Source organism: Chiloscyllium punctatum, chromosome 45, assembly GCF_047496795.1.
Source record: "Chiloscyllium punctatum isolate Juve2018m chromosome 45, sChiPun1.3, whole genome shotgun sequence".
Classification (NCBI taxonomy): Eukaryota; Metazoa; Chordata; class Chondrichthyes; order Orectolobiformes; family Hemiscylliidae; genus Chiloscyllium; species Chiloscyllium punctatum.
This window is the reverse complement of record NC_092783.1, coordinates 60,791,684-60,818,426: the sequence shown is the minus strand read 5'-3', so window position 1 is coordinate 60,818,426 and position 26,743 is coordinate 60,791,684. Positions and strand designations below refer to the sequence as shown.

General features: G+C 42.7%; 1 protein-coding gene across 1 annotated transcript in view; it reads right to left on the bottom strand.

Annotated features, from left to right (window-relative positions):
* The window catches only part of wnt2bb (wingless-type MMTV integration site family, member 2Bb), a 54,566-nt gene extending 43,803 nt beyond the window's left edge, over positions 1-10,763 (bottom strand). The window contains exon 1 of the mRNA XM_072563894.1: positions 10,092-10,763. Within this exon, the coding sequence (XP_072419995.1) occupies positions 10,092-10,228 (137 nt within the window). The 5' untranslated portion in view covers positions 10,229-10,763. The remainder of the gene's footprint in view (positions 1-10,091) is intronic.
* Positions 10,764-26,743: the final 15,980 nt, after the last annotated feature.

The window sequence follows — 26,743 nt, the reverse complement described above, 5'->3', positions numbered from 1 at the left end:
TCCCAATCCTTTTCAGACCAGTCCAAATCCATTTTGTCATAAACATCATCAATTAGAAGTATCCTCCATTCTCTAAACTGTTTTCCTGGAAACTTTGTCAAAAGGAAATCCAAAGCAGGGACTACACCAAACACTGCACGTGTAAAACTCCCCTAACAGAAGATATCTAATGATCTTCTCATTACGAATAGATATATGAAACACCAATTAAAGAACATTGAATCTTAAACACAAAATGATTCTAATGAATGGCAAACATGAAAATTATAGTCAACCCAAAATATAGAATGACTTTCCACCATAGAATGTGGACATGTCCGTATATCATTAGCATGTATACAGACACATACGCATATTCTCACATACACATAACTACACACAAGGACACGTACACACGCACACAGCTACACAGACAGACACATATACTCACATGCACACAGCTGCACACACAGACACGCACACAATCTCACACGCACAACTACACACAAGGGCACGTACACACATTCTCACACGCACACAGCTACACACACAGAGACATACACACACACACTCACACACACACATTCTCACACACACAGCTACACACAAGACACACACACACACATACATATTCTCACACACAGCTACACACACAGCTACACACACACAGCTACACACACACAGCTACACACACATTCTCACACACAGACACACACATTCTCACACACACAGCTACACAGACACATTCTCACAAACACAGCTACACACACACATTCTCTCACACACACACACATTCTCACACACACACACACACATTCTCTCACACACACACACACATTCTCTCACACACACACACACACACATTCTCTCACACACACATTCTCACACACACACATTCTCACACACACACACACATTCTCTCACACACACACACATTCTCTCTCACACACACACACACACATTCTCTCTCACACACACACACACACACACATTCTCACACACACACACACACATTCTCACACACACACACATTCTCACACACACACACATTCTCACACACACACACATTCTCACACACACACACATTCTCACACACACACTCTCACACACACACACATTCTCACACACACACATTCTCTCACACACTCACACACACATTCTCTCACACACTCACACACACATTCTCTCACACACACACACACACACACACATTCTCACACACACACACATTCTCACACACACACACATTCTCACACACACACATTCTCACACACACACACACACATTCTCTCACACACACATTCTGTTATGATCACAATGAAGCTGATGTGGTGTCATTTCTGTAGTGTGGGCCTTCTCAGGTTGAACCTTTGTGGGCGGCACGGTGGCACAGTGGTTAGCACTGCTGCCTCGCAGCGCCGGAGACCCGGGTTCAATTCCCGCCTCAGGCGACTGACTGTGTGGAGTTTGCACGTTCTCCCCGTGTCTGCGTGGGTTTCCTCCGGGTGCTCCGGTTTCCTCCCACAGTCCAAAGATGTGCAGGTCAGGTGAATTGGCCATGCTAAATTGCCCGTAGTGTTAGGTAAGGGGTATGGGTGGGTTACGCTTCGGCGGGGCGGTGTGGACTTGTTGGGCCGAAGGGCCTGTTTCCACATTGTAAGTAATCTAATCTAATCTAATCTCATCTTATGTGCTGTGGCTTCTAGCTCTTTTAAAATCAATTAAATCACGTTCAACCAAATGATATCAAATCAAATTAACCTGGTTAAAAGAGGTTGTGATAGAAATGGAGCCTGCAAATTTAAATGATCAAAATTCAAATTGAAATGTTGCTTTGAAAATGAATAAGTAGGCCACTGTTGGAATATTGCATGGAATTCCATTCTCCTTCCTATTGGAAAGATGTTGTGAAACTTGAAAGGGTTCAGAAAAGATTTACAAGGATGTTGCCAGGGTTGGAGGATTTGAGCTACAGGAAGAAGCTGAACAGGCTGGGGCTGTTTTCCCTGGAGCATCGGAGGCTGAGGGGTGACCTTATAGAGGTTTACAAAATCATAAGGGGCATCAAGAAACATCCAGAAGCAACCCACCACAGCCTGTCAGCAGTGAAGGCAGTTGACATAGTCAGCAGAGCTGAACATTACAACAATTAAAGAATGTATTTACATTTCTCTAGCGACTTAAAGTAATCCAGTATATCCTAAAGCGTTTCATAGCCAATGAGATGCTTCTGAAGAATGTCATTGAGTGGTTGCAGTGTATTCTAAGGGAATGTAATTATGATCCATGTTCATTAATAAAAAGAGGATTGACAGGCTACTGGAAGGATTTAAGGAATTACAGAAGAAAGTAGCAAACAGAGCATTAAAGTCAGTAATCTGTGGATTACTCCCAGTACCACAAACTACTGACTGTTGTGATGATATTGATTATTTGTAGAGTGTTTTTATTTTGTACTGAGCAAACCATCAATCTATAACCTGTAGCATTTATGGAACAGCCAGTTCTAAGAGTTGTCAGGTGGCAACGTTCAGCCTAGCCTCAGGACTGGGGCTAACTGCAAGATTTTAAATAGGCAACTTAGATAGTTTGGGGTAACTGAAGTGGAGTTCAAAGGTTATAGTTAAAGAGACAGATAGGGACAGAGCAGCATCCATGAGGCAGTGCTTCAGTGCTGGGTTGGCAACTGAACAACATAGATTCTGTAGATGGGATTCAGTGAGCTGTCAATAACAAGACCGGCTCTGTACAGTTACAACTCAGGAAGAAGTTTTAGAAATTAGGAAGTAGCTTAGTGTTGGAGTCAGGAACTCCCGCGTCCAGACATCCTGGGGATATGTGAATGTCACTGGCTCTATATTGGAGAACACCACGAGGGGCTTGGAAGAAGATTGCGGGTGTTAATATTTCAGTGCAGCCGACAGACTGGGGTTTAAATACTCACAAACTTTATTTGCTTGAAGCAACTGGGCAAGGTTGGAGCTCAGGAAAACTCCAGGGGTAGTACTGACTCAGGGAAGAGCTGGTGTTACGTTTGTAAGGGGTGCAAGGGGGCAGTTTCAGAGTCCAGGAGAGCATTGACCTGGGAAAAGTGGGTAATTGATCAGAACGGAAGTGGAATTAGAGGCAGTCTATGTTGAAGCAGCTCTTCAGAAAGAGTTTCAAGGCCAGATCAATAAAAGTGCAGAATTGTGATCCCTCATGAAAGTTAATGAGATTTGATGACCCACCATGCCATCATTATCAGAAAGAAGTTGTACACATATTGTAGAGTATATTACTGCTCTGATGTTTTACAGTAAATTTTATCGCTGTTGTTCAAAACCATGGAATCTTGTGATTTTATTTTCTTTCATAAGTCTCCAGCAAACCACATCTTGTAAACTTTAAAAAACAAATTACTGGTTCCTAGCCAGATCGTAACATAAATTTGGAGTCTGGTCCAGGTTTGTAATAGTGTAGGAGTGTACAGCAAATAAATGCATGATTGCAAAAACGGTGCAAGGAGGGAAGGAAACAGATTCCTGGGACACTGGGACCAGTTTTGGGAAAACGAGAACTGTACAGAGGGAATGGTTGCACCTGAACAGAACTGTGACCAATAATTTTGCTTGGGCGATTTGGTAGTGCTCCTGGGAAGGTTTAGTTCAATTTGGCTGTGGTGTGAGGAATCAGGTCGTAATATTAACAAGGCAAAGCCTGGTGAAAAGAATATTGAGAGAAATGGAAAACATTAGAGTGGGAAATAATTTCTTGCTAGGAGGAGTCAGAGAGGGAATGTAACAGGTCATGGTAGGTTTACTATGAGAATGTGTAGAGAGTGACAATTGAGGGGTGGGTGGGATGCTTTTTGAAGGGTTGGTGTGGATTTAATGGGCTGAATGGCCTGCTTCCATACTGTAGGGATTCTATGACATTGCTCAATAAAGCTAGCACAAATATTCTTGGATGTAATGTGTTGAGGAAAGATACAGAATGAAAGGACAGAACAGAATAGGGATTGTTGTATTACTAAAGGAGAACATTATAATTTTGCATACACATAATGACACTGGGAATTTGGGCGGGGGGGGGCGGGGTGGTCAAGGACAGAATCTATTTAGTTCAACACAGGTACCATTATACGATTGGGACTATTCTATCAGCTATCAATGATAAAGAGATTCAAATTTGCAATCAAATTACAGAGAGATGTAAGAACTATAGATTATTTATAGTGGAGGGCTTTAATTATTCTCTTATTGACTGACATAGGAAAATTGTAAGGAGTAGAGAGGGGGAGAAGAATTCCTGAAATACAATCAGTGGAATTTTCTAGATCAGTATGTTTTTGGCTGAATGAGGAATAGGTGTTGGATCTGATTCCAGGGAATAAGGTGAGTCAAGTGGATCAAGTGTCAGTCAGGGCACACATAGGGAAAAGTTATGGTTTATAAGGTTTGGGCTGAAAATGGGAAAGGACAAGGAGCAATTCAGAATAAAGGTAATAAAGGTATTCGACAAGGTGCCACACAAAAGGTTGTTGCATAAGTTAAAGCTGCAAGATGTTACAGGCAATGTTTTAGCATGGATAGAGGATTGATTAACTAACAGGAAGCAAAGAGTGGGGATACATGAGTGCTTTTCTGTTTGGCAATCAGTGACTAGTGGTGTGCCTCAGGGATCAGTGTTGGGAATGCAATTATTCACAATTTACACAGATGGTTTAGAGTTGGGGACCATGTGTAGTGTGTCAAAGTTTGCAAATCACACTAAGATGAGTGGCAGAGTAAAGTGTGCAGAGGACTGTGAAACTTTGCAAAGGGACATAGATCGTTTAAGTGAGTGGACAAAGGTCTGGCATGTGGAATACAATGTTAATAAATATGAAGTCATCCATTTTGATAGGAATAACAGTAAAAGGACTATTATTTGAATGGTAAAAAGTTGCAGGAAGCTGATTTGCAGAGGGACCTGGGTGTCCTTGTGCATGAATCACAGTAGGTTGGTCTGCAGGTACAACAAGTAATTAAGAAGGCAAATGGAATTTTGTCCGTCATTGTTAAAGGGATTGAGATTAAAAGCAGGAAGGTTATGTTGCAGCTGTATAGAGTGCAGGTGAGGCCACACCTGGAGTATTGCGTGCAGTTTTGGTTTCCTTGCTTGAGAAAGGATGTACTGGCACTGGATGGGGGGGGTGGGGGGGGTGGAGAGCAGAGGAGGTTCACTAGATTGATTCCAGGGTTGAGGGCGGGTTGGCTTATGAGGAGAGACTGAATAGACCGGGATTATATTCATTGAAATTTAGAAGAATGAGAGGGGACCATATAGAAACATAGAAAATTATGAAGGGAATAGATAAGATATACGTAGAGAGGATGCTTCAATTGGCAGGTGAAACTGGGACAAGAGGGCATAGCCTCCAAAATAGGGGGAGCAGATTTAGGACTGAATTGATGAAGAACGACTTCACCCAGAGGGTTGTGAATCTATGTAATTCCCTCCCTAGTGAATTAGTTAAGGTTTCTTCGGTAAATGCTTTCAACCTAAAATAGATAATTTTTTTGACTAGTAAAGGAATTAAGGGTTATGGTGAAAGGGTGGGTGAGTGGAGCTGAGTCCATGAAAAGATCAGCCATGATCTTATTGAATGGCGGAGCCGGCTCAATGGGCCAGATGGCCTACCCCTGCTCCTAGTCCTTATGTATATCATTGGGAGATGGCCAATTTCAATGTGTTGAGAACAGATCCAGTCCCGATAATGACATCAAAGACTGACAGACAAAACATGTAATGGAACTTTGGGTTGCTTTCAAAGAGGAGATGGTATAGGTACATTAGGGATACACTCCATAGATGATGGAAGAGATGTTCAAATGTCAGTAGAATACAATTGGGAACCAGTTTGAAGATAGAAAATTGAGTAGTGTAAAGAGAAAGAAAAGAAGCTTAGAGAGAGTATGAGGAAAGACTGGTAGCAAACATAAAAGAGAATCCAAAATCTTCCTAAGACACTGAAATAACGACAGGTTTGTAAAAGGAGAAGTGGGGCTAATCAGGTACAAAAAGGAGGATTAATGCATAGAGGCAGGGAGCATTGTGTTAACATCATGTCACTCATTAGTTAAGGTGAAGGATAAACAGGTAATGAGTGTTAATTAATTAATTGTTTTGAGTTCATAATAAAAGGGAGATAGTGGTGCTCATCAACAAACTCAATAACTGAAAACAACAAATGCTGGAGAGATCACAGTGGGTCGCACAGCATCCCTGGAGAGTGTGAGAGAGAGTGTGAGAGAGAGTGTGAGAGAGAGTGTGAGAGAGAGTGTGAGAGAAAGCAGAGAGCAGAGAGCAAGCTAACATTTCCAGTCTAGATGATTCCTCATCTCAGTTCTCTCATTGCCTTTGGAGAGAGGTAGGCACTGCGGGGGATAGAGTGTTTTATCTTTCCTTCCATATCCATTTTAATTTAGTTCCCTTCTTCTCACCCCGTATCCCCCACCTCACATTTTTGATGTCAGCATTGCCCTTAACAGGGCCTGCTTGTTAATATAGAATTGGCCATGCAGGTGTTGTCCTGGTGGTGGAAAAAATATACATCATAAAGTCTATTCACAACAGTGTCTTTTTTCTGTCTCACTCTATAGAGACAGGTGGGCACCATGGGGGATACAGTGCTTTATCACCTCCTCCAAATCCAATTTAATTTAATCCCTTTCTAACATCCCCCTTTTACCTTTGATGGTTTGAACTGACCATAACAAACTTTGTTTGTAAATACTCAGTTAGACACACTTTGGGTGCTTTTACTCATTGCTAGTTAAAAACAAAATAAAAGCAAAGAGCTAGGACTCTTCTAGTGCTGTAGTAGCATCCTTACCTCAGGATCAGCTGGCCTGGGTTCAAATCCCATCAACTCTAGAGGTGTGTCATAACATCTCTGAGCAGGCTGTTTAGAAAATACCTAAACAGGGAACTTTAAAATTAATTAGCCGTTCAAAAGAGAATAAACAGGGTACAACTATGGGCAGCAGGTCTGTGGGACTGCACAAGAAACTAAAATTGCTGTCAAGTTTTGGTCTACTGCAGTTTTGGTCTCCTTACTTGAGAAAGGATGTACTGGCATAGGTTGGGGCGCAGAGGAGGTTCACTAGATTGATTCTGAAGTTGAGGGAGTTGGCTTATGAGGAGAGATTGAATAGACTGGGCTTATACTCATTGAAATTTAGAAGAATGAGGGGAGATCTTATAGAAACATATAAAATTATGAAGGGAAGCGATAAGATAGAAGCAGAAAGGATGTTTCCACTGGCAGGTGAAAGTAGGACATGAGGGCATAGCCTCAAAATTAGGGGGAGCAGATTTAGGACTGACTTGGGAAGGAACTGCATCACCCAGAGGGTTGTGAATCTTTAGAATTCCCTGCCCAGTGAAGTAGCTGAAGCTTTCTCACTGAATGCATTTAAAGCTAAGATAGATCATTTTTTGAACAGTAAAGGGATTAAGGGTTATGGTGAGAGGGCGGGTAAGTGGAGCTGAGGCCACAAAAAGATCAGCCATGGCCTTATTGAATGGGGGAACAGGCTCGAGGGGCCAGACGGCCCACTCCTGCTCCTGGTTCTTATGTCCTTAGATTCTATATTCTAAGGAGAAGCTTGTTGGCTTAATTCACTGCCTGGATAAGATCCACTTAACACATGGCTGAGGTACTAAGTGAATACTTAGCACCAGTCTTTAGCAAGGAAGACGATGTTCATAAATGTAAGGTGAAAGAGGTGATAAGGTACTGGCTGGACTCAAATTGTGAAAAAGGTGTTAGGCTGGTTGCACTTAAAGTTGAAAAGTTAACCAGAAACAGAGGATGATTCATCCAAGGATATTGCTGGAGTGAAAACTGCAGAGGTCAAGAAAACCTTTAAAATTAATAATTCTGAATAAAATTAACAGTCACTTTGACAAATATACATTTACTAAAGATGAGAAGCAAGGATTTGATCAGGCAAGTGGGGTTTAACACAAATTGCATGAGTTTTTTTTGACATTGCAAAGAGGTTTGGTGAGAATAATCAGTTGAGGTGGTGGACATGGACTTCTGAAAGACACTTGATAAAGTGCCACACAAAGGCTTATCAGTAAGGTTAAAGTTCATGGACTAACAGGGATGATCAAAGCATGGCAATGAGGCTGTTGTCTGTCATTTGGTGAACAAGCAGTTCTTCAGACTACAGGAAGGTATAAAGTGGGATTCCTCAGTTGGGTGGGGGGAATAAGGTGGGTGGGGGAGGGGTTTACTAGAACTGCTTTACTTTTGGTATGTATTAGTGAACTTGGGTGTATTGGGCAAAGTCTCTCGAGTTGTGGACGACAGAGAACATGGAAGAGCAGTGAAGGTAGTTACAAGCTTTGGGGAGGGAGTTGGTGAAACAGGTAGAGAAGATGCAGATGGAATTGAACGCATAGAAGTGTGAAGTGTTTCATTCGGGTAGGAAGAACGAGGATGGGCAATGCAAACTGAAGGTTAAAACTCAGGAAAGGATGCTGGGGCAGATATACATGCTCAAACCATTGAAGGTTGTTGGCCAAGGTGACAAAATGGTCAATAAAGCATAAGGGACTATAGTCATTATAAACAGGCGTGTGGAGTATAAAAGCAAGGAAGTTATGACAATCCGTATTGAAGAGTAACTGAGGCACTGGGCAACACCTTTTAAGAAGCTTGTGAAAGGTATGGAGACAACGCAGTATAGATTCACGACAATGGCTCCAGGGATGAGGAACATCAATGAAGTGGATAGATTGGAAAGGCTAGGGCTGTTGTTCTTTTTGGAAAAGGGAAGGTTAAGAGGAGATTTGATAGACTTGCTCAAGATCATGAGGGACCTGGACAGGTTAGATAGGAAGAAACAGTTTGTGACAGATGAAGGATCGGGAACTGGAAACTGTGGGCTCTGGCAAAAGCAGCAATGGAGACAAAAGGAAACACATTGTTACGCAGTGCATTATTAGGATCTGAAAGTGTGGTGGAGGCAGATTAAATCGTGACAGTCAAAACAGAATTACATGAGCACCTTTGGAGAATTACGTTTGCAAGTTGACAGGGAAAAGGTGGGTGAAGGGGACCAGCTGAGTTGCTCTTGCAGAGAGCAGGCATGATGGGCTCAATGGCCTTTCTCTGTAGTCGTTGTCTGGTTCCAAGTAGTTATTGTTGTAATGTTGGAAACACAGCAGTCAGCATAGGTATGGCAATGTGAACATGATGAGTTACTGTGTTTTGTTGATTGAGGGATAAATATAAGCCAACTGCTGTTCTTTGAAATGGATCACTCTCAGCAGACAAGAGTCTCGTTTTAAAGTCTCATCGGAAAGGCAAATCCCCGGAATCAGATCATACCCATGACCCTTTAACTCTGAAGTGACAGAGCAATGTCTGTCAGTAAAAATGTCATGAGGATTAGGACAGATAAGGCACCATCATCCCAGTCACACAATATACTTGTTAACACTGTCTACCGAGACTGCAGTGTTCTGACCAGATTGGGATGGAAAGGGGTTCAAACAGGATTTGGGGACAGTGCAAAACCTCACATCAAATTTGCCACACAGAAATAGGCCATTCAGCCCAATGGTGCTGGTGCTGTACATTCCACTCCATCCTATTTAATCCTATCAGAAGAAACTACCCTTATGTTTGCATAGTTTCCCTTTAAAGACATTTTTGCTGTAAGTCGCACTTAGCAATTTAAAAGGTCCACATTCTCACCATTCTCTCAAGGTAAAGAGGTTTCTCCTGAATTTCTTATTGGGTTCATAATCATTAATGCTTCAGATCTGGTCATACCCATGAGTAAAAACATCTACCCAATTGAATGACGTTATGACTTTTTAAAAACCCTACCTGGATTATGCTCAGCCTTCAAATTTTCTACAGCAAGGTTTCCTAGCCTGTTCAATATTTATTGGGAGTTTTAACTTCGGTTTTGACATCGTCTGAGTGAGTTTATTCTAGTGCCTCTTGTATGCTTTTGGTATTGAGGAGCCCACCCTGGGGAAAGAAAACATTCCCCATCCCTCAGACCAGTCAGCAAACCAAGTGCAAAAGATCTTTCTCACGATTTTGAATGAATTGGACTTACCACCAGGAAGAATCCACTCGTGGTGTCAAGGTGAGTAATATTAATATAAAGGCAAGGTAAAGTCTGGAGCAGGCTCCGTCATTGCTGGTTTTCCTATTAATCTGCTTCACACCTTCTTCCCCTGAGGTGTGGGACATTTTCCAATGCTGCCTGGACTCCTCAGATCTGATTCACCCTGATATTGTGATTTAACAAAATAAACCTTCACAATCTTGAAGAAGATGAGCAAGGTCTGTGCACAAACAATTCTTCCCGACGTCTTCAGATGGTCAATGGTCGTGCTTTAAATACCTCGGGGATTTTAACATTTTCAATTCATCTTCTGATGTGGTCGGATCTTCATTCTCCGCACTGACACCTCAAATTAATCTGTAAATTTCCCTTTTGTAAAGTCGGGTCTGAGGCGAGTGAGCGTGGCTTTTAACTGAATGCCTTTTTCTTTCTCTTCCCCTCTCTCTCTCTCTCTCTCTCTCTTTTCTTCTCTTCCTCTGTGTTTGCTTGGTTGCTGACACTGGGAGCGCCTCATTCAGATGGACAGTGAAGCACTGGCAGACTGGGACTGTCTCTGTCGCTCTCCCACTGGATTGAGTGAATAACAGTGCTGTGCGAGGGAAGAACACTGGCACTCCTGGCTATTGACTGGTGATTTACTCACTGACACCAAAGCTGGAACTGGAGCTGCAGCACGAAAAAGCACCACACCCCCACCTGCTGGAGTAAAATTACACACAGCACTCACAGACACAGACACACAGAGTTCAGGAGATCTATAAAGGCTTAAAGCGATTAAATACCTGATACTAAATTGTTGCATCTGGGTCCTAGCGCCCATCAGAATTTGTTGAACATATAGCTCTTACAATGAACAAGTTGGTGACCATCTTTGAATGATTTGGAGATGCTGGTGTTGGACTGGGGTGTACAAAGTTAAAAATCACACAACACCAGGTTATAGTCCAACAGGTTTCAATTGAAAGCACTAGCTTTCGAAGCGGTGTTCCTTCATCAGGTGATTGTGAAGGACACAATTGTAAGACACAGAATTTATAGCAAAAGTTTATAGTGTGATGTAACTGAAATTAACAATCAAGGTATTTTCAATGTATAAGTCTCTCAACTGTTAGAATGACCATGTTAGTTTCACTTCTTTCATCTGTAAATCACAAAACGTTTTAAAAAGTTACATTTTCAGGTTAACTTTAACAATTGGTGTCAGTCCAGATAATGTGTTGAGGGTGTTAGCCCCCTGTGTTCCCTGTCTGTACCATAATGTTTAGACTGATTCTAATCTGAAAAATGAGTTAACAGAGTCTCACATGGATTCATGCAGTTTTTGAGCAAAGTACAATGTAACTCTGCAAATCTTTGAATGGTTGCTTTTAAAGTTGCAAATATATATAAGGCAACCTCAGGATGTCCCAAACTATTTTGCAGACAACTTAAGCACTTCTGCAGTGTACATACTGTGTAATGTAGTAACAATGGCAACCAGTTTGCTCTCAGCAAGTCCCCACAGACCAGTAATATAGACAGAATAAGCTACTATTTTAGTCATTTGGTGAGCAATAAATGTTGGTCAGGACACTGAGGAAAACTCCCTGTCCTTCTTCCAATAACTGACTTGAGGTTTCTCACACCCTGAGGGTGCAGATTGAGTCAGTGATGGATTGGATTTTTTAACATCTAAAAGATGACAGAATGAGACTCACTCATTGGGTATCTTAACCTCCATTATAGGCTTAGGTCTCTGGATATGGGTTTGAACTTATAACTTTCTCACAGTGGGACATGAGTGTAGGTGAAACTACTCAAGAATGATATAGACATAGATTTTATCATTTGCAAATACAATCCTCCCAATTTAAATTTCAAACAAACTGTACATCATTAATCTTATTGAATCAAGTCTGATCTGGAGGGAACTGCATAGGGTAGATACCTGGAGAATGTTTCCACTCATGATTAAAACTAGGGAAGATAATTTAAGGTAAATAGATAAGATTTTTCTCTCCCAACAGATCATTCGAGTGTGGAATTCACTTCTTTTGAAGGTAACGGAGACACGGCCTTTAAGACTGAGTTTGATACATTGTTGATAGACAAGGGAGTTGAGGAATCTGAGGTGTAGACAAGGAAAGTGAAGGTGAGAGCAGCCATAATGAATGGCAGACCAGGCCCAAAGGGCTGAATGTCCTCCTCCTCTTGATCCTAATGCCTCTGCTATGATGTGTCAGTTTTAAAGGCTTGAATGGATGGGATACCACATCCTGTCATCGGCATTTCTGAGTGCTTTACTTACCATGTGGAACCCTGGGCTTTACTGGCTGCTGTCATGTGGGAATCCAAATATTGGTACTTTCAAAAGAGTAGACACTAGGTTGAAAAAAAGCAAAAACGAATGAAGGCTTTTAATGACTTCATGGATCACAACTAGAATTACATTCACGGGAATATGATGGATAAGAGCAACATTTTCCATTGACATGGCAAATATGAAATCATGGAAAGCCCCAAGGTGCTTCCCAGGAAAGGGGTCAGCAAAGAATGGGCACTAAAACCAGAGAAGGATATACTGGCAGAAAGAACCACATGTTTTAGGTATGGGGCTTAAAGAAAGAAAGGTGGACAGAAAAGAGAGGGTCGAGATGGGGGAGGGTCAAGGGGGAGAGCTTAGATAGCTGAAGAACCCACCTACTCCCACAGATACCTGGATTACACCTCTTCCCACCCTGCAAAAATGCTATCCCGTATTCCCAATTCCTCCGCCTCCACCGTATCTGCTCCCAGAAGGACCAGTTCTACCACAGAACGCATCAGATGGCCTCCTTCTTTAGAGACCGCAATTTCCCTTCCCACGTGGTTAAAGATGCCCTCCAATGCATCTCATCCACATCCCGCGCCTCCGTCCTCAGACCCCACCCCTCCAACTGTAACAAGGACAGAACGCCCCTGGTGCTCACCTTCCACCCTACCAACCTTCGCATAAACCAAATCATCCGCCGACATTTCCGCCACCTCCAAATGGACCCCACCACCAGGGATATATTTCCCTCCCCACCCCTTTCCACCTTCCGCAAAGACCGTTCCCTCCATGACTACCTGGTCAGGTCCACGCCCCCCTACAACCCACCCTCCCATCCTGGCACCTTCCCCTGCCACCACAGGAACTGTAAAACCTGTGCCCACACCTCCTCCCTCACCTCCATCCAAGGCCCTAAAGGAGCCTTCCACATCCATCAAAGTTTTACTTGCACATCCACTAATATCATTTATTGTATCCGTTGCTCCCGATGCGGTCTCCTCTACATTGGGGAGACTGGACGCCTCCTCGCAGAGCGCTTTAGGGAACATCTCTGAGACACCCGCACCAATTAACCACACCTCCCTGTGGCCCAACATTTCAACTCCCCCTCCCACTCTGCCAAGGACATGGAGGTCCTGGGCTTCCTTCACCGCTGCTCCCTCACCACCTGAAGCCTGGAGGAAGAACGCCTATCTTCTGCCTCGGAACACTTCAACCCCAGGGCATCAATGTGGACTTCACCAGTTTCCTCATTTCCCCTGCTCCCACCTCACCCCAGTTCCAAACTTCCAGCTCAGCACTGTCCCCATGACTTGTCCTACCTGCCTATCTTCCTTTCCACCTATCTACTCCACCCTCCTCTCTGACTTATCACCTTCATCCCCACCCTCATTCACCCACTGTACTCTTTGCTACCTTCTCCCACCCTCCTCCCTGACTTATCACCTCCATCCCCACCCCCTCTCACCTATTGTACTCTATGCTACTTTCTCCCCACCCCCACCCATCTCTCATTTATCTCTCCACCCTTCAGGCACTCTGTGTGTATTCCTGATGAAGGGCTTTTGCCCGAAACGTCGATTTTACTGCTCCTCAGATGCTGCCTGAACTGCTGTGCTTTTTCAACACCACTAATCCAGAATCTGGTTTCCAGCATCTGCAGACAGTGTTTTCACACAGAAAGAAACCAATTTGGTAAATGACTTTGAAATGTGAATTTGAGTGAGTAGGAAAAGATCAGATTAGATCAGATCAGATCAGATTCCCTACAGTGTGGAAACAGGCCCTTTGACCCAACAAGTCCACACCGACCCTCCGAACATGAACCTACCCTGACCCTTTTCCCTCTGACTAATGCACCTAACACTATGGACAATTTAGCATGGCCAATTCACCTGACCTGCACATCTTTGGACTGTGGGAGGAAACCGGAGCATCTGGAGGAAACCCACACAGACACGGGGAGAATGTGCAAACTCCACACACAGTTGCCTAGGGTGGAATCAAAAGACGAGAAGTAACAAATAATGAATGAGTGAATGAACAAAGCAATTAATTGGATGCAATTAGGAAAAGGTAGACCATCTGGGCAGAGTACATCCTGAGAAGAATTGGACTGATTCGAGACATCCCGGAGAAAATATTTTGAGGAAACAGCAGGAAGACGAGAATATCAATGCTGGAGGTCGTGAGAATTGGAGGAAGTTATAGAAAAGTAAAAAGACTCTCACAAGATTGAGAGGGGTGGAGGAGAGCATGAACTTGGTCCAGAGATAGGGTGACAAAAGGCTGTAAATTGAAGGGTGAGGAGAGTGGGGGGAAGCACAAAATGTGGAGAATGATCCAATCTTTTACAGGTGCCGTTAGATGAACTGATTTACCAAAAAAAAAATGCTTTTCTTACTTGTAACTTTGTGAATTGATTTCAACTTATGGAGGGACATATTTTACTGGAATTTGAGAATGACAACCAAACCCGAAGATATGGCCAATGGTGAATAACATCAATGTTTCTCAGGTTTATGCTATGGAACATAATTAGCTGCTTGACATGTCCAGATGATCCAGGCATTGAAGACCATGACAAATTATCATCATACAACTGACAGATTATGTGTATGACTGGGTGCTGTGAAAATAGACAGCTGCTTGCTGAGTTAAAGCTCAGTCCCATGAGGTCCCGAACTTAGAATACAAATAAATAGACAAAGTAATTCTCCGGTTGGACAAGTCAGCTGGGAATAGAACTGAAATGAAACCTGCCCAACATCTTTCGAAATGTCCACAGAGCATTCCTCCAAACACCAGGGGATGAAAACATTTGGCATTTCACTGTATAGTTTCTCCTGAAGACAAATAATCCAATTTTATAACGACAAATATGATCTTTTCAACCTTTGTCAATGTGCCAGCCATAATTCAGCTGGTAGCACACTTGGCTCTGAGCCTGAAGGTTTCATGTAAAAGTTCAAATCCCAGTTTTCACAGGATCACAGAATTGTTACAGTGTCGAAAGAGGCCATTTGGTCCATTATATTCACACTGGCTCTCCAAATAGGCATAATAACCTGGTGCCAATCTTCTGTTTCTCCCCTGTAACCATGAACATTGACTATCTGAACAGAAACATCGAACCACCCTCTTGCATGCCTTGATTCAACCTGCCTCTGCCACACTTCCAGGCAATGTGTTCCTGATCCTAGCTACACAATATGTGAAAGATATGCAAATGACATTGAAATATCTATTGTCATGATGATGGATCATAACCCTGTATTATTTAGGGACATACTGAACTCTTAATTACCATGTATAGTTTTAAAAAAAGAGATGTAACCAAAAGCTAACTCTGAAACAAAATTCAGTGGGTGCCTGGAAAGGAAGCTTGGATTGTCACACCTGAAAGTATCGAGGAAGGTTTAAAGGGAGAAATGCATGACAAGCAGATCTGTAGCCTCCTAAATCACAGACTGCGAACATGATGGGAGAAAAGGCAGCAGGCTGGGTGGGAGACATCTTTGTGTTTTCCCCTTAATGGAAAAAAGGGGCTAACAGTACATTCTAGCCCTGGTCTGTGTGTGCTTGTGGGCCCAGATGCTCATGTATACTAGCCCATGTTTGAACACACATGTGCTGTGAAAGTCACACAGGCTAAGAACTAGTTGCTCTGCATTGCAGGTAAAGACTTCTATTGCTCTGAATGTTAAAAGCCTTGAACCAAGGCAAAAGAATTTCAGCTGATCAACAAAGTCAAGAAACCCAAAATCAACTGCTTAACTATCAATGCTCCACTATCTACACTTCACAAATGACTCAGCGAGAAACCTACTTATTTTAACATTTATCTTTTTGGATTGATTCTCATTCTAATCCATTCATGTGTGTTGCGTTATTATTTCTTTGCCAGTTTAGTAGCTAATAAAACTCATTATTTCACTAACCCAAGAAAGCCTGGTTAAATTAGCTCCTTTTAAATTATGAATTCACTCGGATCTGGGAGAAGGCTATCCAGTTGGGAAGGAATCCTTTCTCATTAACCTTGTTGTGACTAATTGAGGGGGCAGCTGAATAAAGAATGGGAGTTGGATCATTCCTCCTTACCCAGGAGGTTAACAATTTGGGATAGCCCATCTAGAACTTTCCTAAATTAGGGAACTTCACACAGATCTGATTATAACACTGTGCTCTCTGGTTCCTAATTTTTTTATGACTACGAATAGTTTCTCCCTGACTACTCTGTCTCGGTCCAAAATGGTTGAGGCAAATTCGATCAAAACCTCCCCCCACCCCAAAAAAGACTTCTCTTCAAAAGAACAAAAGAAATCCCAACACAATCCAACACAACCCAATCATTCCTGGGAACTGTAATCTCTCATCCCTGGAATCATGTCAATAAGGGTCACTGGAAATGAAACATTAACTCTGATTTCTCTTCATAGAATCTGCTGAGCCTTTCCAGCAATTTCTGTTTTTTTTTCTGTTGATCATGCTCATAAACCTTTTCTGCACTCTTTCTAATACTTTCACATCCCTCCCAAGGTGCAGTGCCCAAAATTGCACACAATAACTCCAATTTTTAAAAAATTCATTGACAGGATGTGGGCATCACTAGCTAGGTCAGCGTTTATTGCCCGTTCCCAACTGAACCAAAATGGGGAAAAGGAGGAGTCAATTACGTTGTTGTGGGTGTGGAGTTGCATCTAGGCCAGACCAGGTAAGGATGGTAGTTTCCATCCCGAAAGGACATTAGTGAGCGAGATAGATTTTTACATGACAATCAGCAATGGATTCACAGTCATCATTAGACATTTAATTCCAGGTGTTTATTGAATTCAAATTTCACCATCTACCATGGCAAGATTCAAACGTGGGTGTCCAGATTAATAGTCCAGTGATAATACTACTTGGCCATCACCTCCCCTAAGGTCAGGTCTAACAAGTGTTTTATACAAGTTCAGCATTCTTTTTTATGTTTTCTATACTTCTATTAATAAAGCCTAGGATACTGTTTTTTTGGGTAAAAGCTTTCTTCACCTACCCTGTAATGACGAATCTAGTTCACCCCATTCCTGCACTCCCTTTAAAGGGCTACCCTTTACTTTAGCTCATTTCTCCATGCTCAGGTGAACAAAACATATCACCTCACACTTCTCCACACTGAAGTTCCTCTACTACCTGAACACAAAAATCTATGTTCCCATAAGGGGTGGCATAATGGCTCAGTGGTTAGCACTGCTGCCTCACAGCACCAGGGTCCCAGGTTCGATTCCAGTCTCGGGCAACTGTTTGTGTGGAGTTTGCACGTTCTCCCTGTGTCTGCGCGGGTTTCCTCCCACAGTCCAAAGATGTGTGGGTCAGGTGAATTCGCCATGCTAAATTGCCCATAGTGTTAGGTCAATTAGTCAGAGAAAAATGGGTCTGAATGGGCTAGTCTTTGGAGGGTCGGTGTGGACTGGTTAGGCCAAAGGCCCTGTTTCCACAGTGTAGGGAATCTAATCTAACCTAAATTCCAGTGTCGTACTAGGAGAGCTGCATTGCCAAAGACTACTGACTTTGCGACAAGATTTTAAACCGAGATCTTACCTGCCCTCCCAGGTGGATGTAAAAATCTCATCACACTATACAAAAGGACAAAGTCAGAAGCCAGACGAAGCCAGGTTATAGTCCAAAAACTTTATTTCAAATCTCGGAGAAAGAAGCAGCGCTCTGAACACTTGTGATTTCAAATAAACTTGTTGGATTATTACCCTGTGTTGTGTGACATCTGACATTGTCCACCCCAGTCCAACACTGGCACCTCCACATTATATATAAAAAGGGGACAGGCCAATTCTCCTCAGGTTATTGGACAATATTTATCCTTTAACCATCATCATTAAAAAGTAGATAACCTGGATATTATCACATTATGAGACCTTGCTGCGTAAACATTGGCTGCTCTGTTTCCTACATTACAACAGAACTTACATTTCATTGGCTACAATATTTCAAGACCTCTGCAGGTTATCAAAGTTACTATGTGAATGAAAACCTTTCATTTTTCTTGCTTTTCACTGAATATATTATTCCAGTAAGATTTTTTTAATGGATTTGAAAAACATCGAGGGGTATAGGGAAAAAGCAGGAGTGTGACATTGAGGTACATGATCGGTCATAATTATACTGAATGGCAGAACTGAAGGGCCAAATGGCTTACTCCTGCTCCCAGTTTCTATTCACTGACCACCAACCACCTCTTTCAATCATTTGGTACAATATCAAGAATTCTAAAACCAAGGAGCTGCTCCTACTTTCATTGAGGTAGCTTGGAAATTTACATGTGCAAATGATATAATAAAATAATAGAACCCCTACAGTGTGGAAGCAAACCATTCAGCCCATCAGGTCTACATCTACCCTCTGAACAACATCCCACTCAGACCCACACCCCCATTTCTCATAGCTAACCCAGCAACTTACACATCCCTATACACTACAGGCAATTTAAATTAGATTCTCTACAGTGTGGAAACAGGCCCTTCAGCCCAACAAGTCCATACCAAACCTCCAAAGAGCAACCCACCCAGACCCATTCTCCTACATTTACCCGACTAATGCACCTAACACTGCGGGCAATTTAGCATGGTCAATTCACCTGACCTGCACACTTTTGGACTGTGGGAGGAAACCGGAGCAAATCTACACAGACATGGGGAGAATGTGCAAACTCCACGCAGACAGTTGCTCGAGGCGGGAATTGAACCCGGGTCCCTAGCGCTGTGAAGGAGTGGTATTAACCACTGAGCCACCACACCTCCCCAAGGATATTCCTGATAGTTTTCTGGTGAAATTATATTGACCCATTAATCTTAAATTTCAATTTCCCTAATTAAAATGGAAATGTCAAATGTAAACATGTCACAGTGTGATTATACTCTCTGGCCTTTAAGGATGCCAATTTCTTATGGAGTGACTTAGCTACATTCCTCAAACAAAAATGATAGTTAATTCTTCTTGCATCATAGATTCTGCTCAGGAAGTTAATGTTCCAGTGTGTAATAACCCATTGTATAAAACATGATATTGACTTCTCCTTTTCCCCATTTTGGTGATATTCTTAAATTAATTCTTTCTAGTGACTGACCAGTTAATATATATTTTCTCCATCTACCTATCTTGTAGTTACGGACAGCTTAATTTGATCTCTGGACAGTCTCAGCTCTAATAACAAGAGCTCCAGGTCTTGTCCTCTTTCCTACCCGTGACCAATACAATTGCAATCAAATTGCTGGAGAAACTCAGCAAGTCTGGCAGCATCTGTGGAGAGAAATCAGGTTGGGTTCTGAGGAAGAATCATTTGACCCGAAACGTTAATTCTGATTTCTCTCTACAGATGCTGCCAGACCTGCTGAGCTTTTCCGGCAATTTCTATTTTTGTGTAAGAAACTGTCGTGGATTTGGGCAAGGACTGTATGTTTTCCCACTCCCACCTGCTGAATGTGCTGTGAAATTGCGCGGTGATATTTGGTGCAATAGCTTGCAGTGTCAACATCAAACCGATGAGACATTTATGACAATTGTGATACTCCATTATGTTTGAAGACAATACTGTCACAGGTACAAATGGAGAGAGATTCACAGAGATAGAATGAAGGAGAAGTGAAGGTCAGATAACTGCATGTAAACAGAGGAAGAGATGAGAAGAACGAGTGAGAGAGAGTGAGAAAAAAATGGATATAAAGGCACGTTGATGTAGTGAGATAGACAGCGAAAGACAGAGTGATAGATTGGGAGAGAGTATGAAATATAAGATCAGTATCAAGGAAGAGGTATGAGCAACATTTGCACAGTGAACAGAAATAAATGTATAAGAGATTTTGTACGATGAGAGGGAGAGCATTGCTGTTTGATTTTTGCTGTGTCCGAGAATTGAAACGCACTCGAGTCCCAGCTGTTGCAATTGAACCTGCCCCATGGAAAGAGCACTGACTCACAAACCCCACTGGTCGGTCAGAGTCAGTCTCTCTCTCTCTCCTTTATAACAATGCAATCAGCTGTCAGCTCACAAAGTTCAAACTGGATTGTTGTGAATAGCCTGAAGTCCAAGCACCTCCTGCTGCTTGTAATGTAATCCTGTCTAACGTCTGGCCTGGCTGCAAGGACAGAGAAATAGAAACAGTCCACACACCATATTCAGTTATGAACTAAACACTATCTGCCGTGCCCATCAAGTACTGACATAATAGGAAACAGAACGTAAGGGAGAGAGACCCAGAGAAAGGGTGGGATAGAACGACACAGAATCAAAGCAATAGATATTGGAAAAGACAGATAAAAATAGAGAGAGGTTGTGAATCAGAGGTAGATAAAAAGAACAGAAAGGCACACTTAAAATAAGACAGCCAGCCAAAAGGACAATGATAGAAATGGTGCCCTAAAGATGATAGGTGTCTGTCTGCACTGTACCTTCCAGGGTGCATGTGCATAGTCAATGGGGAATATTGTTTTTGGACCTTTTTAAGAAAGATCTCGTCAATGGCCAGAGATGATCTGAGGGTACAAGAATAAAGACCCAGTGATGTAATTCAAAGGACACCAGAGGGTTCTCCGAGAGTCCAGTGAAATGTTATGTGATTGGGAAGTCTCGCTGAAACTGAAAGGAAAAGTCTGCAATTTGCACTGTGAGAGTGGCCTGGTTATATATCGGCAGAAAACTGGTCAACACCAAAAGGAGAGGGCCATAACTATCTACTAATGAAATGGCTGTGTGGAGTAACAACAGAGGACAAATCCAGAACCAGGGCATCGGGGGTTGGGAGATGCAGGGAGGATCAAGAAAATTAGCCAATAAGAGATTGAAATGTCGTGGACACCTATTGCAGAGAGCGCAGGGCAATGTGGTGTGGTGATTGATGTACCTGGGACAGCCTGAGCGAAGGACAGGAAGGCTTATGATCAGATGGAATTGTGTGGTGCTGGAAGAGTTCAACATAGTGGGATTGGAAGATGAATGGATGATTGACAAGAGGAGATGGAGAACCAGCATCGTAGAGACCTCAAACAAAATGGGAAAAGTTGGAAGAAGTGATAGGGCCAGAAAAGGATCTGCAAGTAAACAGGAGGACATGCAGCAAAATACTCTGGCCCCAAGCTCATTATGCTTTGATTTTAAAATTCACTTCCTTCTTTTCAAATCCTTCCATGACCTTGCTCTAATCTATCTAGACAACCTCCTTTAGCCCTACAAACCCCCAAAATATTTGTACACTTCAATCCTGGCATTTTACACATCCCTTGCCCCACCATTTATTTTCCAATTGCCTGTACCCCTGAAACCACTCCAACTTTACCTTTTTTCATTCATTAATGGGATGAGGGTGTTGCTAGCCAGGCCATCATTTATTGCCTAGAGGGCAATTAAGAGTCAACCCCATTGCTGTGGGTCTGGAGTCACATCTAGGCCAGACCAGGTAAGGATGGCAATTTCCTTCCCCGAAGGACATTAATGAACCAGATGGGATTTTCCCAACAATTGACAATGGATTCATGGCCATCATTAGACTCTAAATCCAGATTTGTTTTGAATTCAAATTCCACCATCTACCATAGTGGGATTTGAACCTGGGTCTCCAGAACATTACCTGGGTCTCTGAATCAACAGACAGAAAGTGATGACAGCAGATGCTGATAAGTCAGAGTTGAAAAGTGTGGCACTGGAAAACCACAGCAGATCAAGCAACGTCTGAGGAGCAGTAGAGTTGACATTTTAGGCATAGATGAAGGGCTTATGCCTGAAACATCAACTCTCCTGCTCATCAGATGCTGCCTGGCGTGCTGTGCTTTTCCTGTGCCACACTTTTTGTCTCTGGATTAATAGCCCAGCAATAATACCATCACCTCTCTCCCTCTTGCTACAAGAATTCAAAAGATGAAGTTAACCAACAGAAATTTCTTGCTCAACAATTGGCTTGTAGATGGGACATTCCAGACTGAACACAACATTTATAGCTTACTCTGAGCTGTAAGTCGAATGTGACTCAGTGCCCTATCTCCAATAAGTAATATCCAAGATTGGTCTTTCCAATGTGATGTCCATTTAAGTTTATTCAATATGTGTTCCATTACAATTCAGAAACAAAGTAATTTAAGATCCTTTGACCAATTTCTGGTTTTTAACAGTGTGCACTTAAACCCTATGAGTCTGAGATGTAACATTAATTTCAAGTTGCAAAGTTATGAACAATATATGGAATACACTCTTTATTCAGTCACTAGACCTGGACAATTTATTGCCCTGAGGAGGAGGTACCTTGTTGAATGCAATTGCATTCTCTGTCAGGACAATTCATAGGACAGTTAAAAATCAGCCATATTTCTCTGGATACAATAGACAATAGACAATAGGTGCAGGAGTAGACCATTCAGCCCTTCGAGCCTGCACCGCCATTCAATATGATCCTGGCTGATCATTCCTAATCAGTATCCTCTTCCTGCCTTATCTCCATAACCCTTGATTCCACTATCTTTGAGAGCTCTATCCAACTCTTTCTTAAATGAATCCAGAGCCTGGGCCTCCACTGCCCTCTGGGGCAGAGCATTCCACACAGCCACCACTCTCTGGGTGAAGAAGTTTCTCCTCATCTCTGTCCTAAATGATCTACCCCATATTTTTAAGCTGTGTCCTCTGGTTTGGCACTCACCCATCAGCGGAAACATGTTTCCTGACTCCAGAGTGTCCAATCCTTTCATAATCTTATATGTCTCAATCAGATCCCCTCTCAGTCTTCTAAACTCAAGGGTATACAAGCCCAGTCGCTTCAGTCTTTCAGTGTAAGGTAATCCTGCCATTCCAGGAATTGACCTCGTGAACCTATGCTACACTCCCTCAATAGCCAGAATGTCTTTCCTCAAATTTGGAGACCAGAACGGCACACAGTACTCCAGGTGTGGTCTCACCAGGGCCCTGTACAGCTGCAGAAGCACCTCTTTGCTCCTATACTCAATTCCTCTTGTTATGAAGGCCAGCATGCTATTAGCCTTCTTCACTACCTGCTGTACCTGCATGCTTGCCTTCATTGACTAGTGTACAAGAACACCCAGATCTCTCTGTACTGTCCCTTTACCTAAATTGATTCCATTGAGATAATAATCTGCCTTCCTGTTCTTGCCACCAAAGTGGATAACCATACATTTATCCACATTAAACTGCATCTGCCATGCATCTGCCCACTCACCTAACTTGTCCAGGTCACCCTGTAATCTCCTAACATCTTCATCACATTTCACCCTGCCACCCAGCTTTGTATCATCAGCAAATTTGCTAATGTTATTGCTGATACCATCTTCTATATCATTAACATATATTGTAAAAAGCTGCGGTCCCAGCACTGATCCCTGCGGTACCCCACTGGTCACTGCCTGCCATTCCGAAATTGAGCCATTTATCACTACCCTTTGTTTACTATCAGCCAACCAATTTTCAATCCAATCTAGTACTTTGCCCCCAATACCATGCGCCCTAATTTTACTCACTAACCTCCTGTGTGGGACTTTATCAAAAACTTTCTGAAAGTCCAGGTACACTACATCTACTGGATCTCCCTCGTCCATCTTTAGAGTTACATCCTCAAAAAATTCCAGAAGATTAGTCAAGCATGATTTCCCCTTCATAAATCCATGCTGACTCTGTCCTATCCTGTTACTACTATCCAGATGTGCTGTAATTTCATCTTTTATAATAGACTCCAGCATCTTTCCCACCACTGAGGTCAGACTAACTGGTCTATAATTTCCTGCTTTCTCTTTCCCACCTTTCTTAAAAAGTGGTATAACATTAGCCACCCTCCAATCCTCAGGAACCGACCCCGAATCTATCGAACTCTGGAAAATAATCACCAACGCATCCACGATTTCCCGAGCCACCTCCTTCAGTACCCTGGGATGTAGACCATCAGGCCCCGGAGACTTAGCAACCTTCAGACCTAACAGTCTCTCCAACACCAAATCCTGGCAAATATAAATTCCCTTAAGTTCAGGTCCTTCAGCCACTGTTACCTCAGGGAGATTGCTTGTGTCTTCTCCAGTGAACACAGATCTGAAATACCCATTTAATTCTTCTGCCATTTCTTCATTCCCAGTAATATATTCCCCTGTTTCTGTCTTCAAGAGCTCAATTTTAGTCCTAACCATTTTTTTGCCTTGCACATACCTAAAAAGGCTTTTACTATCCTCCTTTATATTATTGGCCAGTTTACCTTTGTACCTCATTTTTCCTCTGCGTATTTCCTTCTTAGTAATCCTCTGTTGCTCTTTAAAAGCTTCCCAGTCCTCAGTTTTCCCACTTATCTTTGCTATGTTATACTTTTTCTCTTTTAACTTTATATGTTTCTTAATTTCCTTCGTCAGCCACGGCCACCCATGCCTCCTCCTGGGATCTTTCTTCCTTTTAGGAATGAACTGATCCTGCAACTTCTGCATTATACACAGAAATATCTGCCATTGTTCCTCCACGGTCATCCCTGCTAAGGTATTGCACCATTGAACTTTGGCCAGTTCCTCCCTCATAGCTCCATAGTTCCCTTTATTCAACAGAAGTACTGTCACTTCCGACTGTACCCTCTCCCTCTCAAATTGCAGATTGAAGCTTAATGTATTATGGTCACTACTTCCGAATGGCTCCTTCACTTCGAGGTCTCTGACCAATTCTGGTTCGTTACACAATACCAGATCCAGAATTGCCTTCTCCCTGGTCGGCTCCAGCACCAGCTGCTCTAAGAATCCATCTCTGAGGCACTCCACACAGTCTCTTTCTTGAGGTCCAATACCATCCTGATTCTCCCAGTCTACCTGCATGTTAAAATCCCCCATAACAACTGTAGTAACATCTTTGTGACAGGCCAATTTCAGCTCCTGATTCAACTTACATCAGACATCCAGACTACTGTTTGGGGGCCTGTAGATGACTCCCAAGAGGGTCTTTTTACCCTTAGTATTTCGCAGCTCTATCCACACTGACTCTACATCCCCTGACTCTAGGTCCCCCCGCGCAAGGGACTGAATATCATCCCTTACCAACAAGGCCACCCCACCCCCTCTGCCCGTCAGTCTGTCCTTACGATGGCACGTGTAGCCTTGAATATTCATTTCCCAGGCCCTGTCCACTTGAAGCCACGTCTCAGTTATCCCCACAATATCGTATCTGCCAATTTCCAAAAGAGCCTCAAGCTCATCCATCCATGGATCTGAAGTTAGGTAAAGGCTAGACTGAACAGAGTCAGCAGATTCCCTCCTCAGAAGTATAGTTGTGGACAGGTTGGATTTTTACTGACTCCATACGTGGAAAAAGGTTCTCATGAAAAATAAAGTTGCTACAATCCTACCAGACTGCTCTCTCGTTACAGAGAGATGACTGGTGGTGCTTTAACCTGAAGGTCACTATGTGTCAGGCAAGGAGACAGGTTGAAAAGTGGGACCTTTGTGGTAACCTCAGTTGGTATAGGAACTGAACCCAAACTGTTGGAGTCACGCTACGTAACAAACCAGCCATCCAAGCTAACCAGTCTCCAATAGTTCAGTAACTTCATGCTAATAGTGGCAATTGAACAATTGTTTACTAGGGATTCTTGGGGATTATAGGCCCAGTAACATAACCACTATGTTATTGTACCCCATAATTCCATGGGTGTTCTGAATGTTAAACAGTACAGAGAGAACTTGTGCAAGCAATGCACAGGGGCTGCAAATATTTTCTACATTAATATCAGGTTCACTGGGTTCAATCCTGATCCGTCACTCTGCTGCTCTGACATTATAACCATGGGCTGGAATCTCAATTAATGCTCAATGTGTCAAACCCTGGCTTTACACAGGAATCTCATGTGGAGTTAGGTTAAGGACAAAGCCTTTCCTGGAACTGGCCCGGTCTGTCTCTCAGAGTTGGGTCAGGGCTGGGGCCCTCTGGCATCACTGATTGTAAAGGGAGCACTGAAACAAACGGTCCTGCTCAAAGTCTCTAGAATAGAACTGAAACACCAACTTCCGGCTCTGAGAGGCATAATATTTCTCTTCAACTTGTGCAGGGATGTTATTACAGGTAGGACTTGAATACAGGTCTCTTAGCTCAGAGGTAGGGAAACTCTAATTGTGCCTCAAGAGCCCTCTTCTGAGAGGGATTCACAACGATAGTTGACACCTGTAACACTAATTGCTTGTAACATCCAGAACAGTCGGTGCATGGAAACGCATCGCAGGAGCATAAAAGTCAGTTATAACTGTGTGGTTAAATAGCACCAACAGCAAATTGAACAGCAACGGACAGGGAATAAGGAACGAGATGAAACAAACGTTTTCTCTGACACTCTGTGAATTCCCA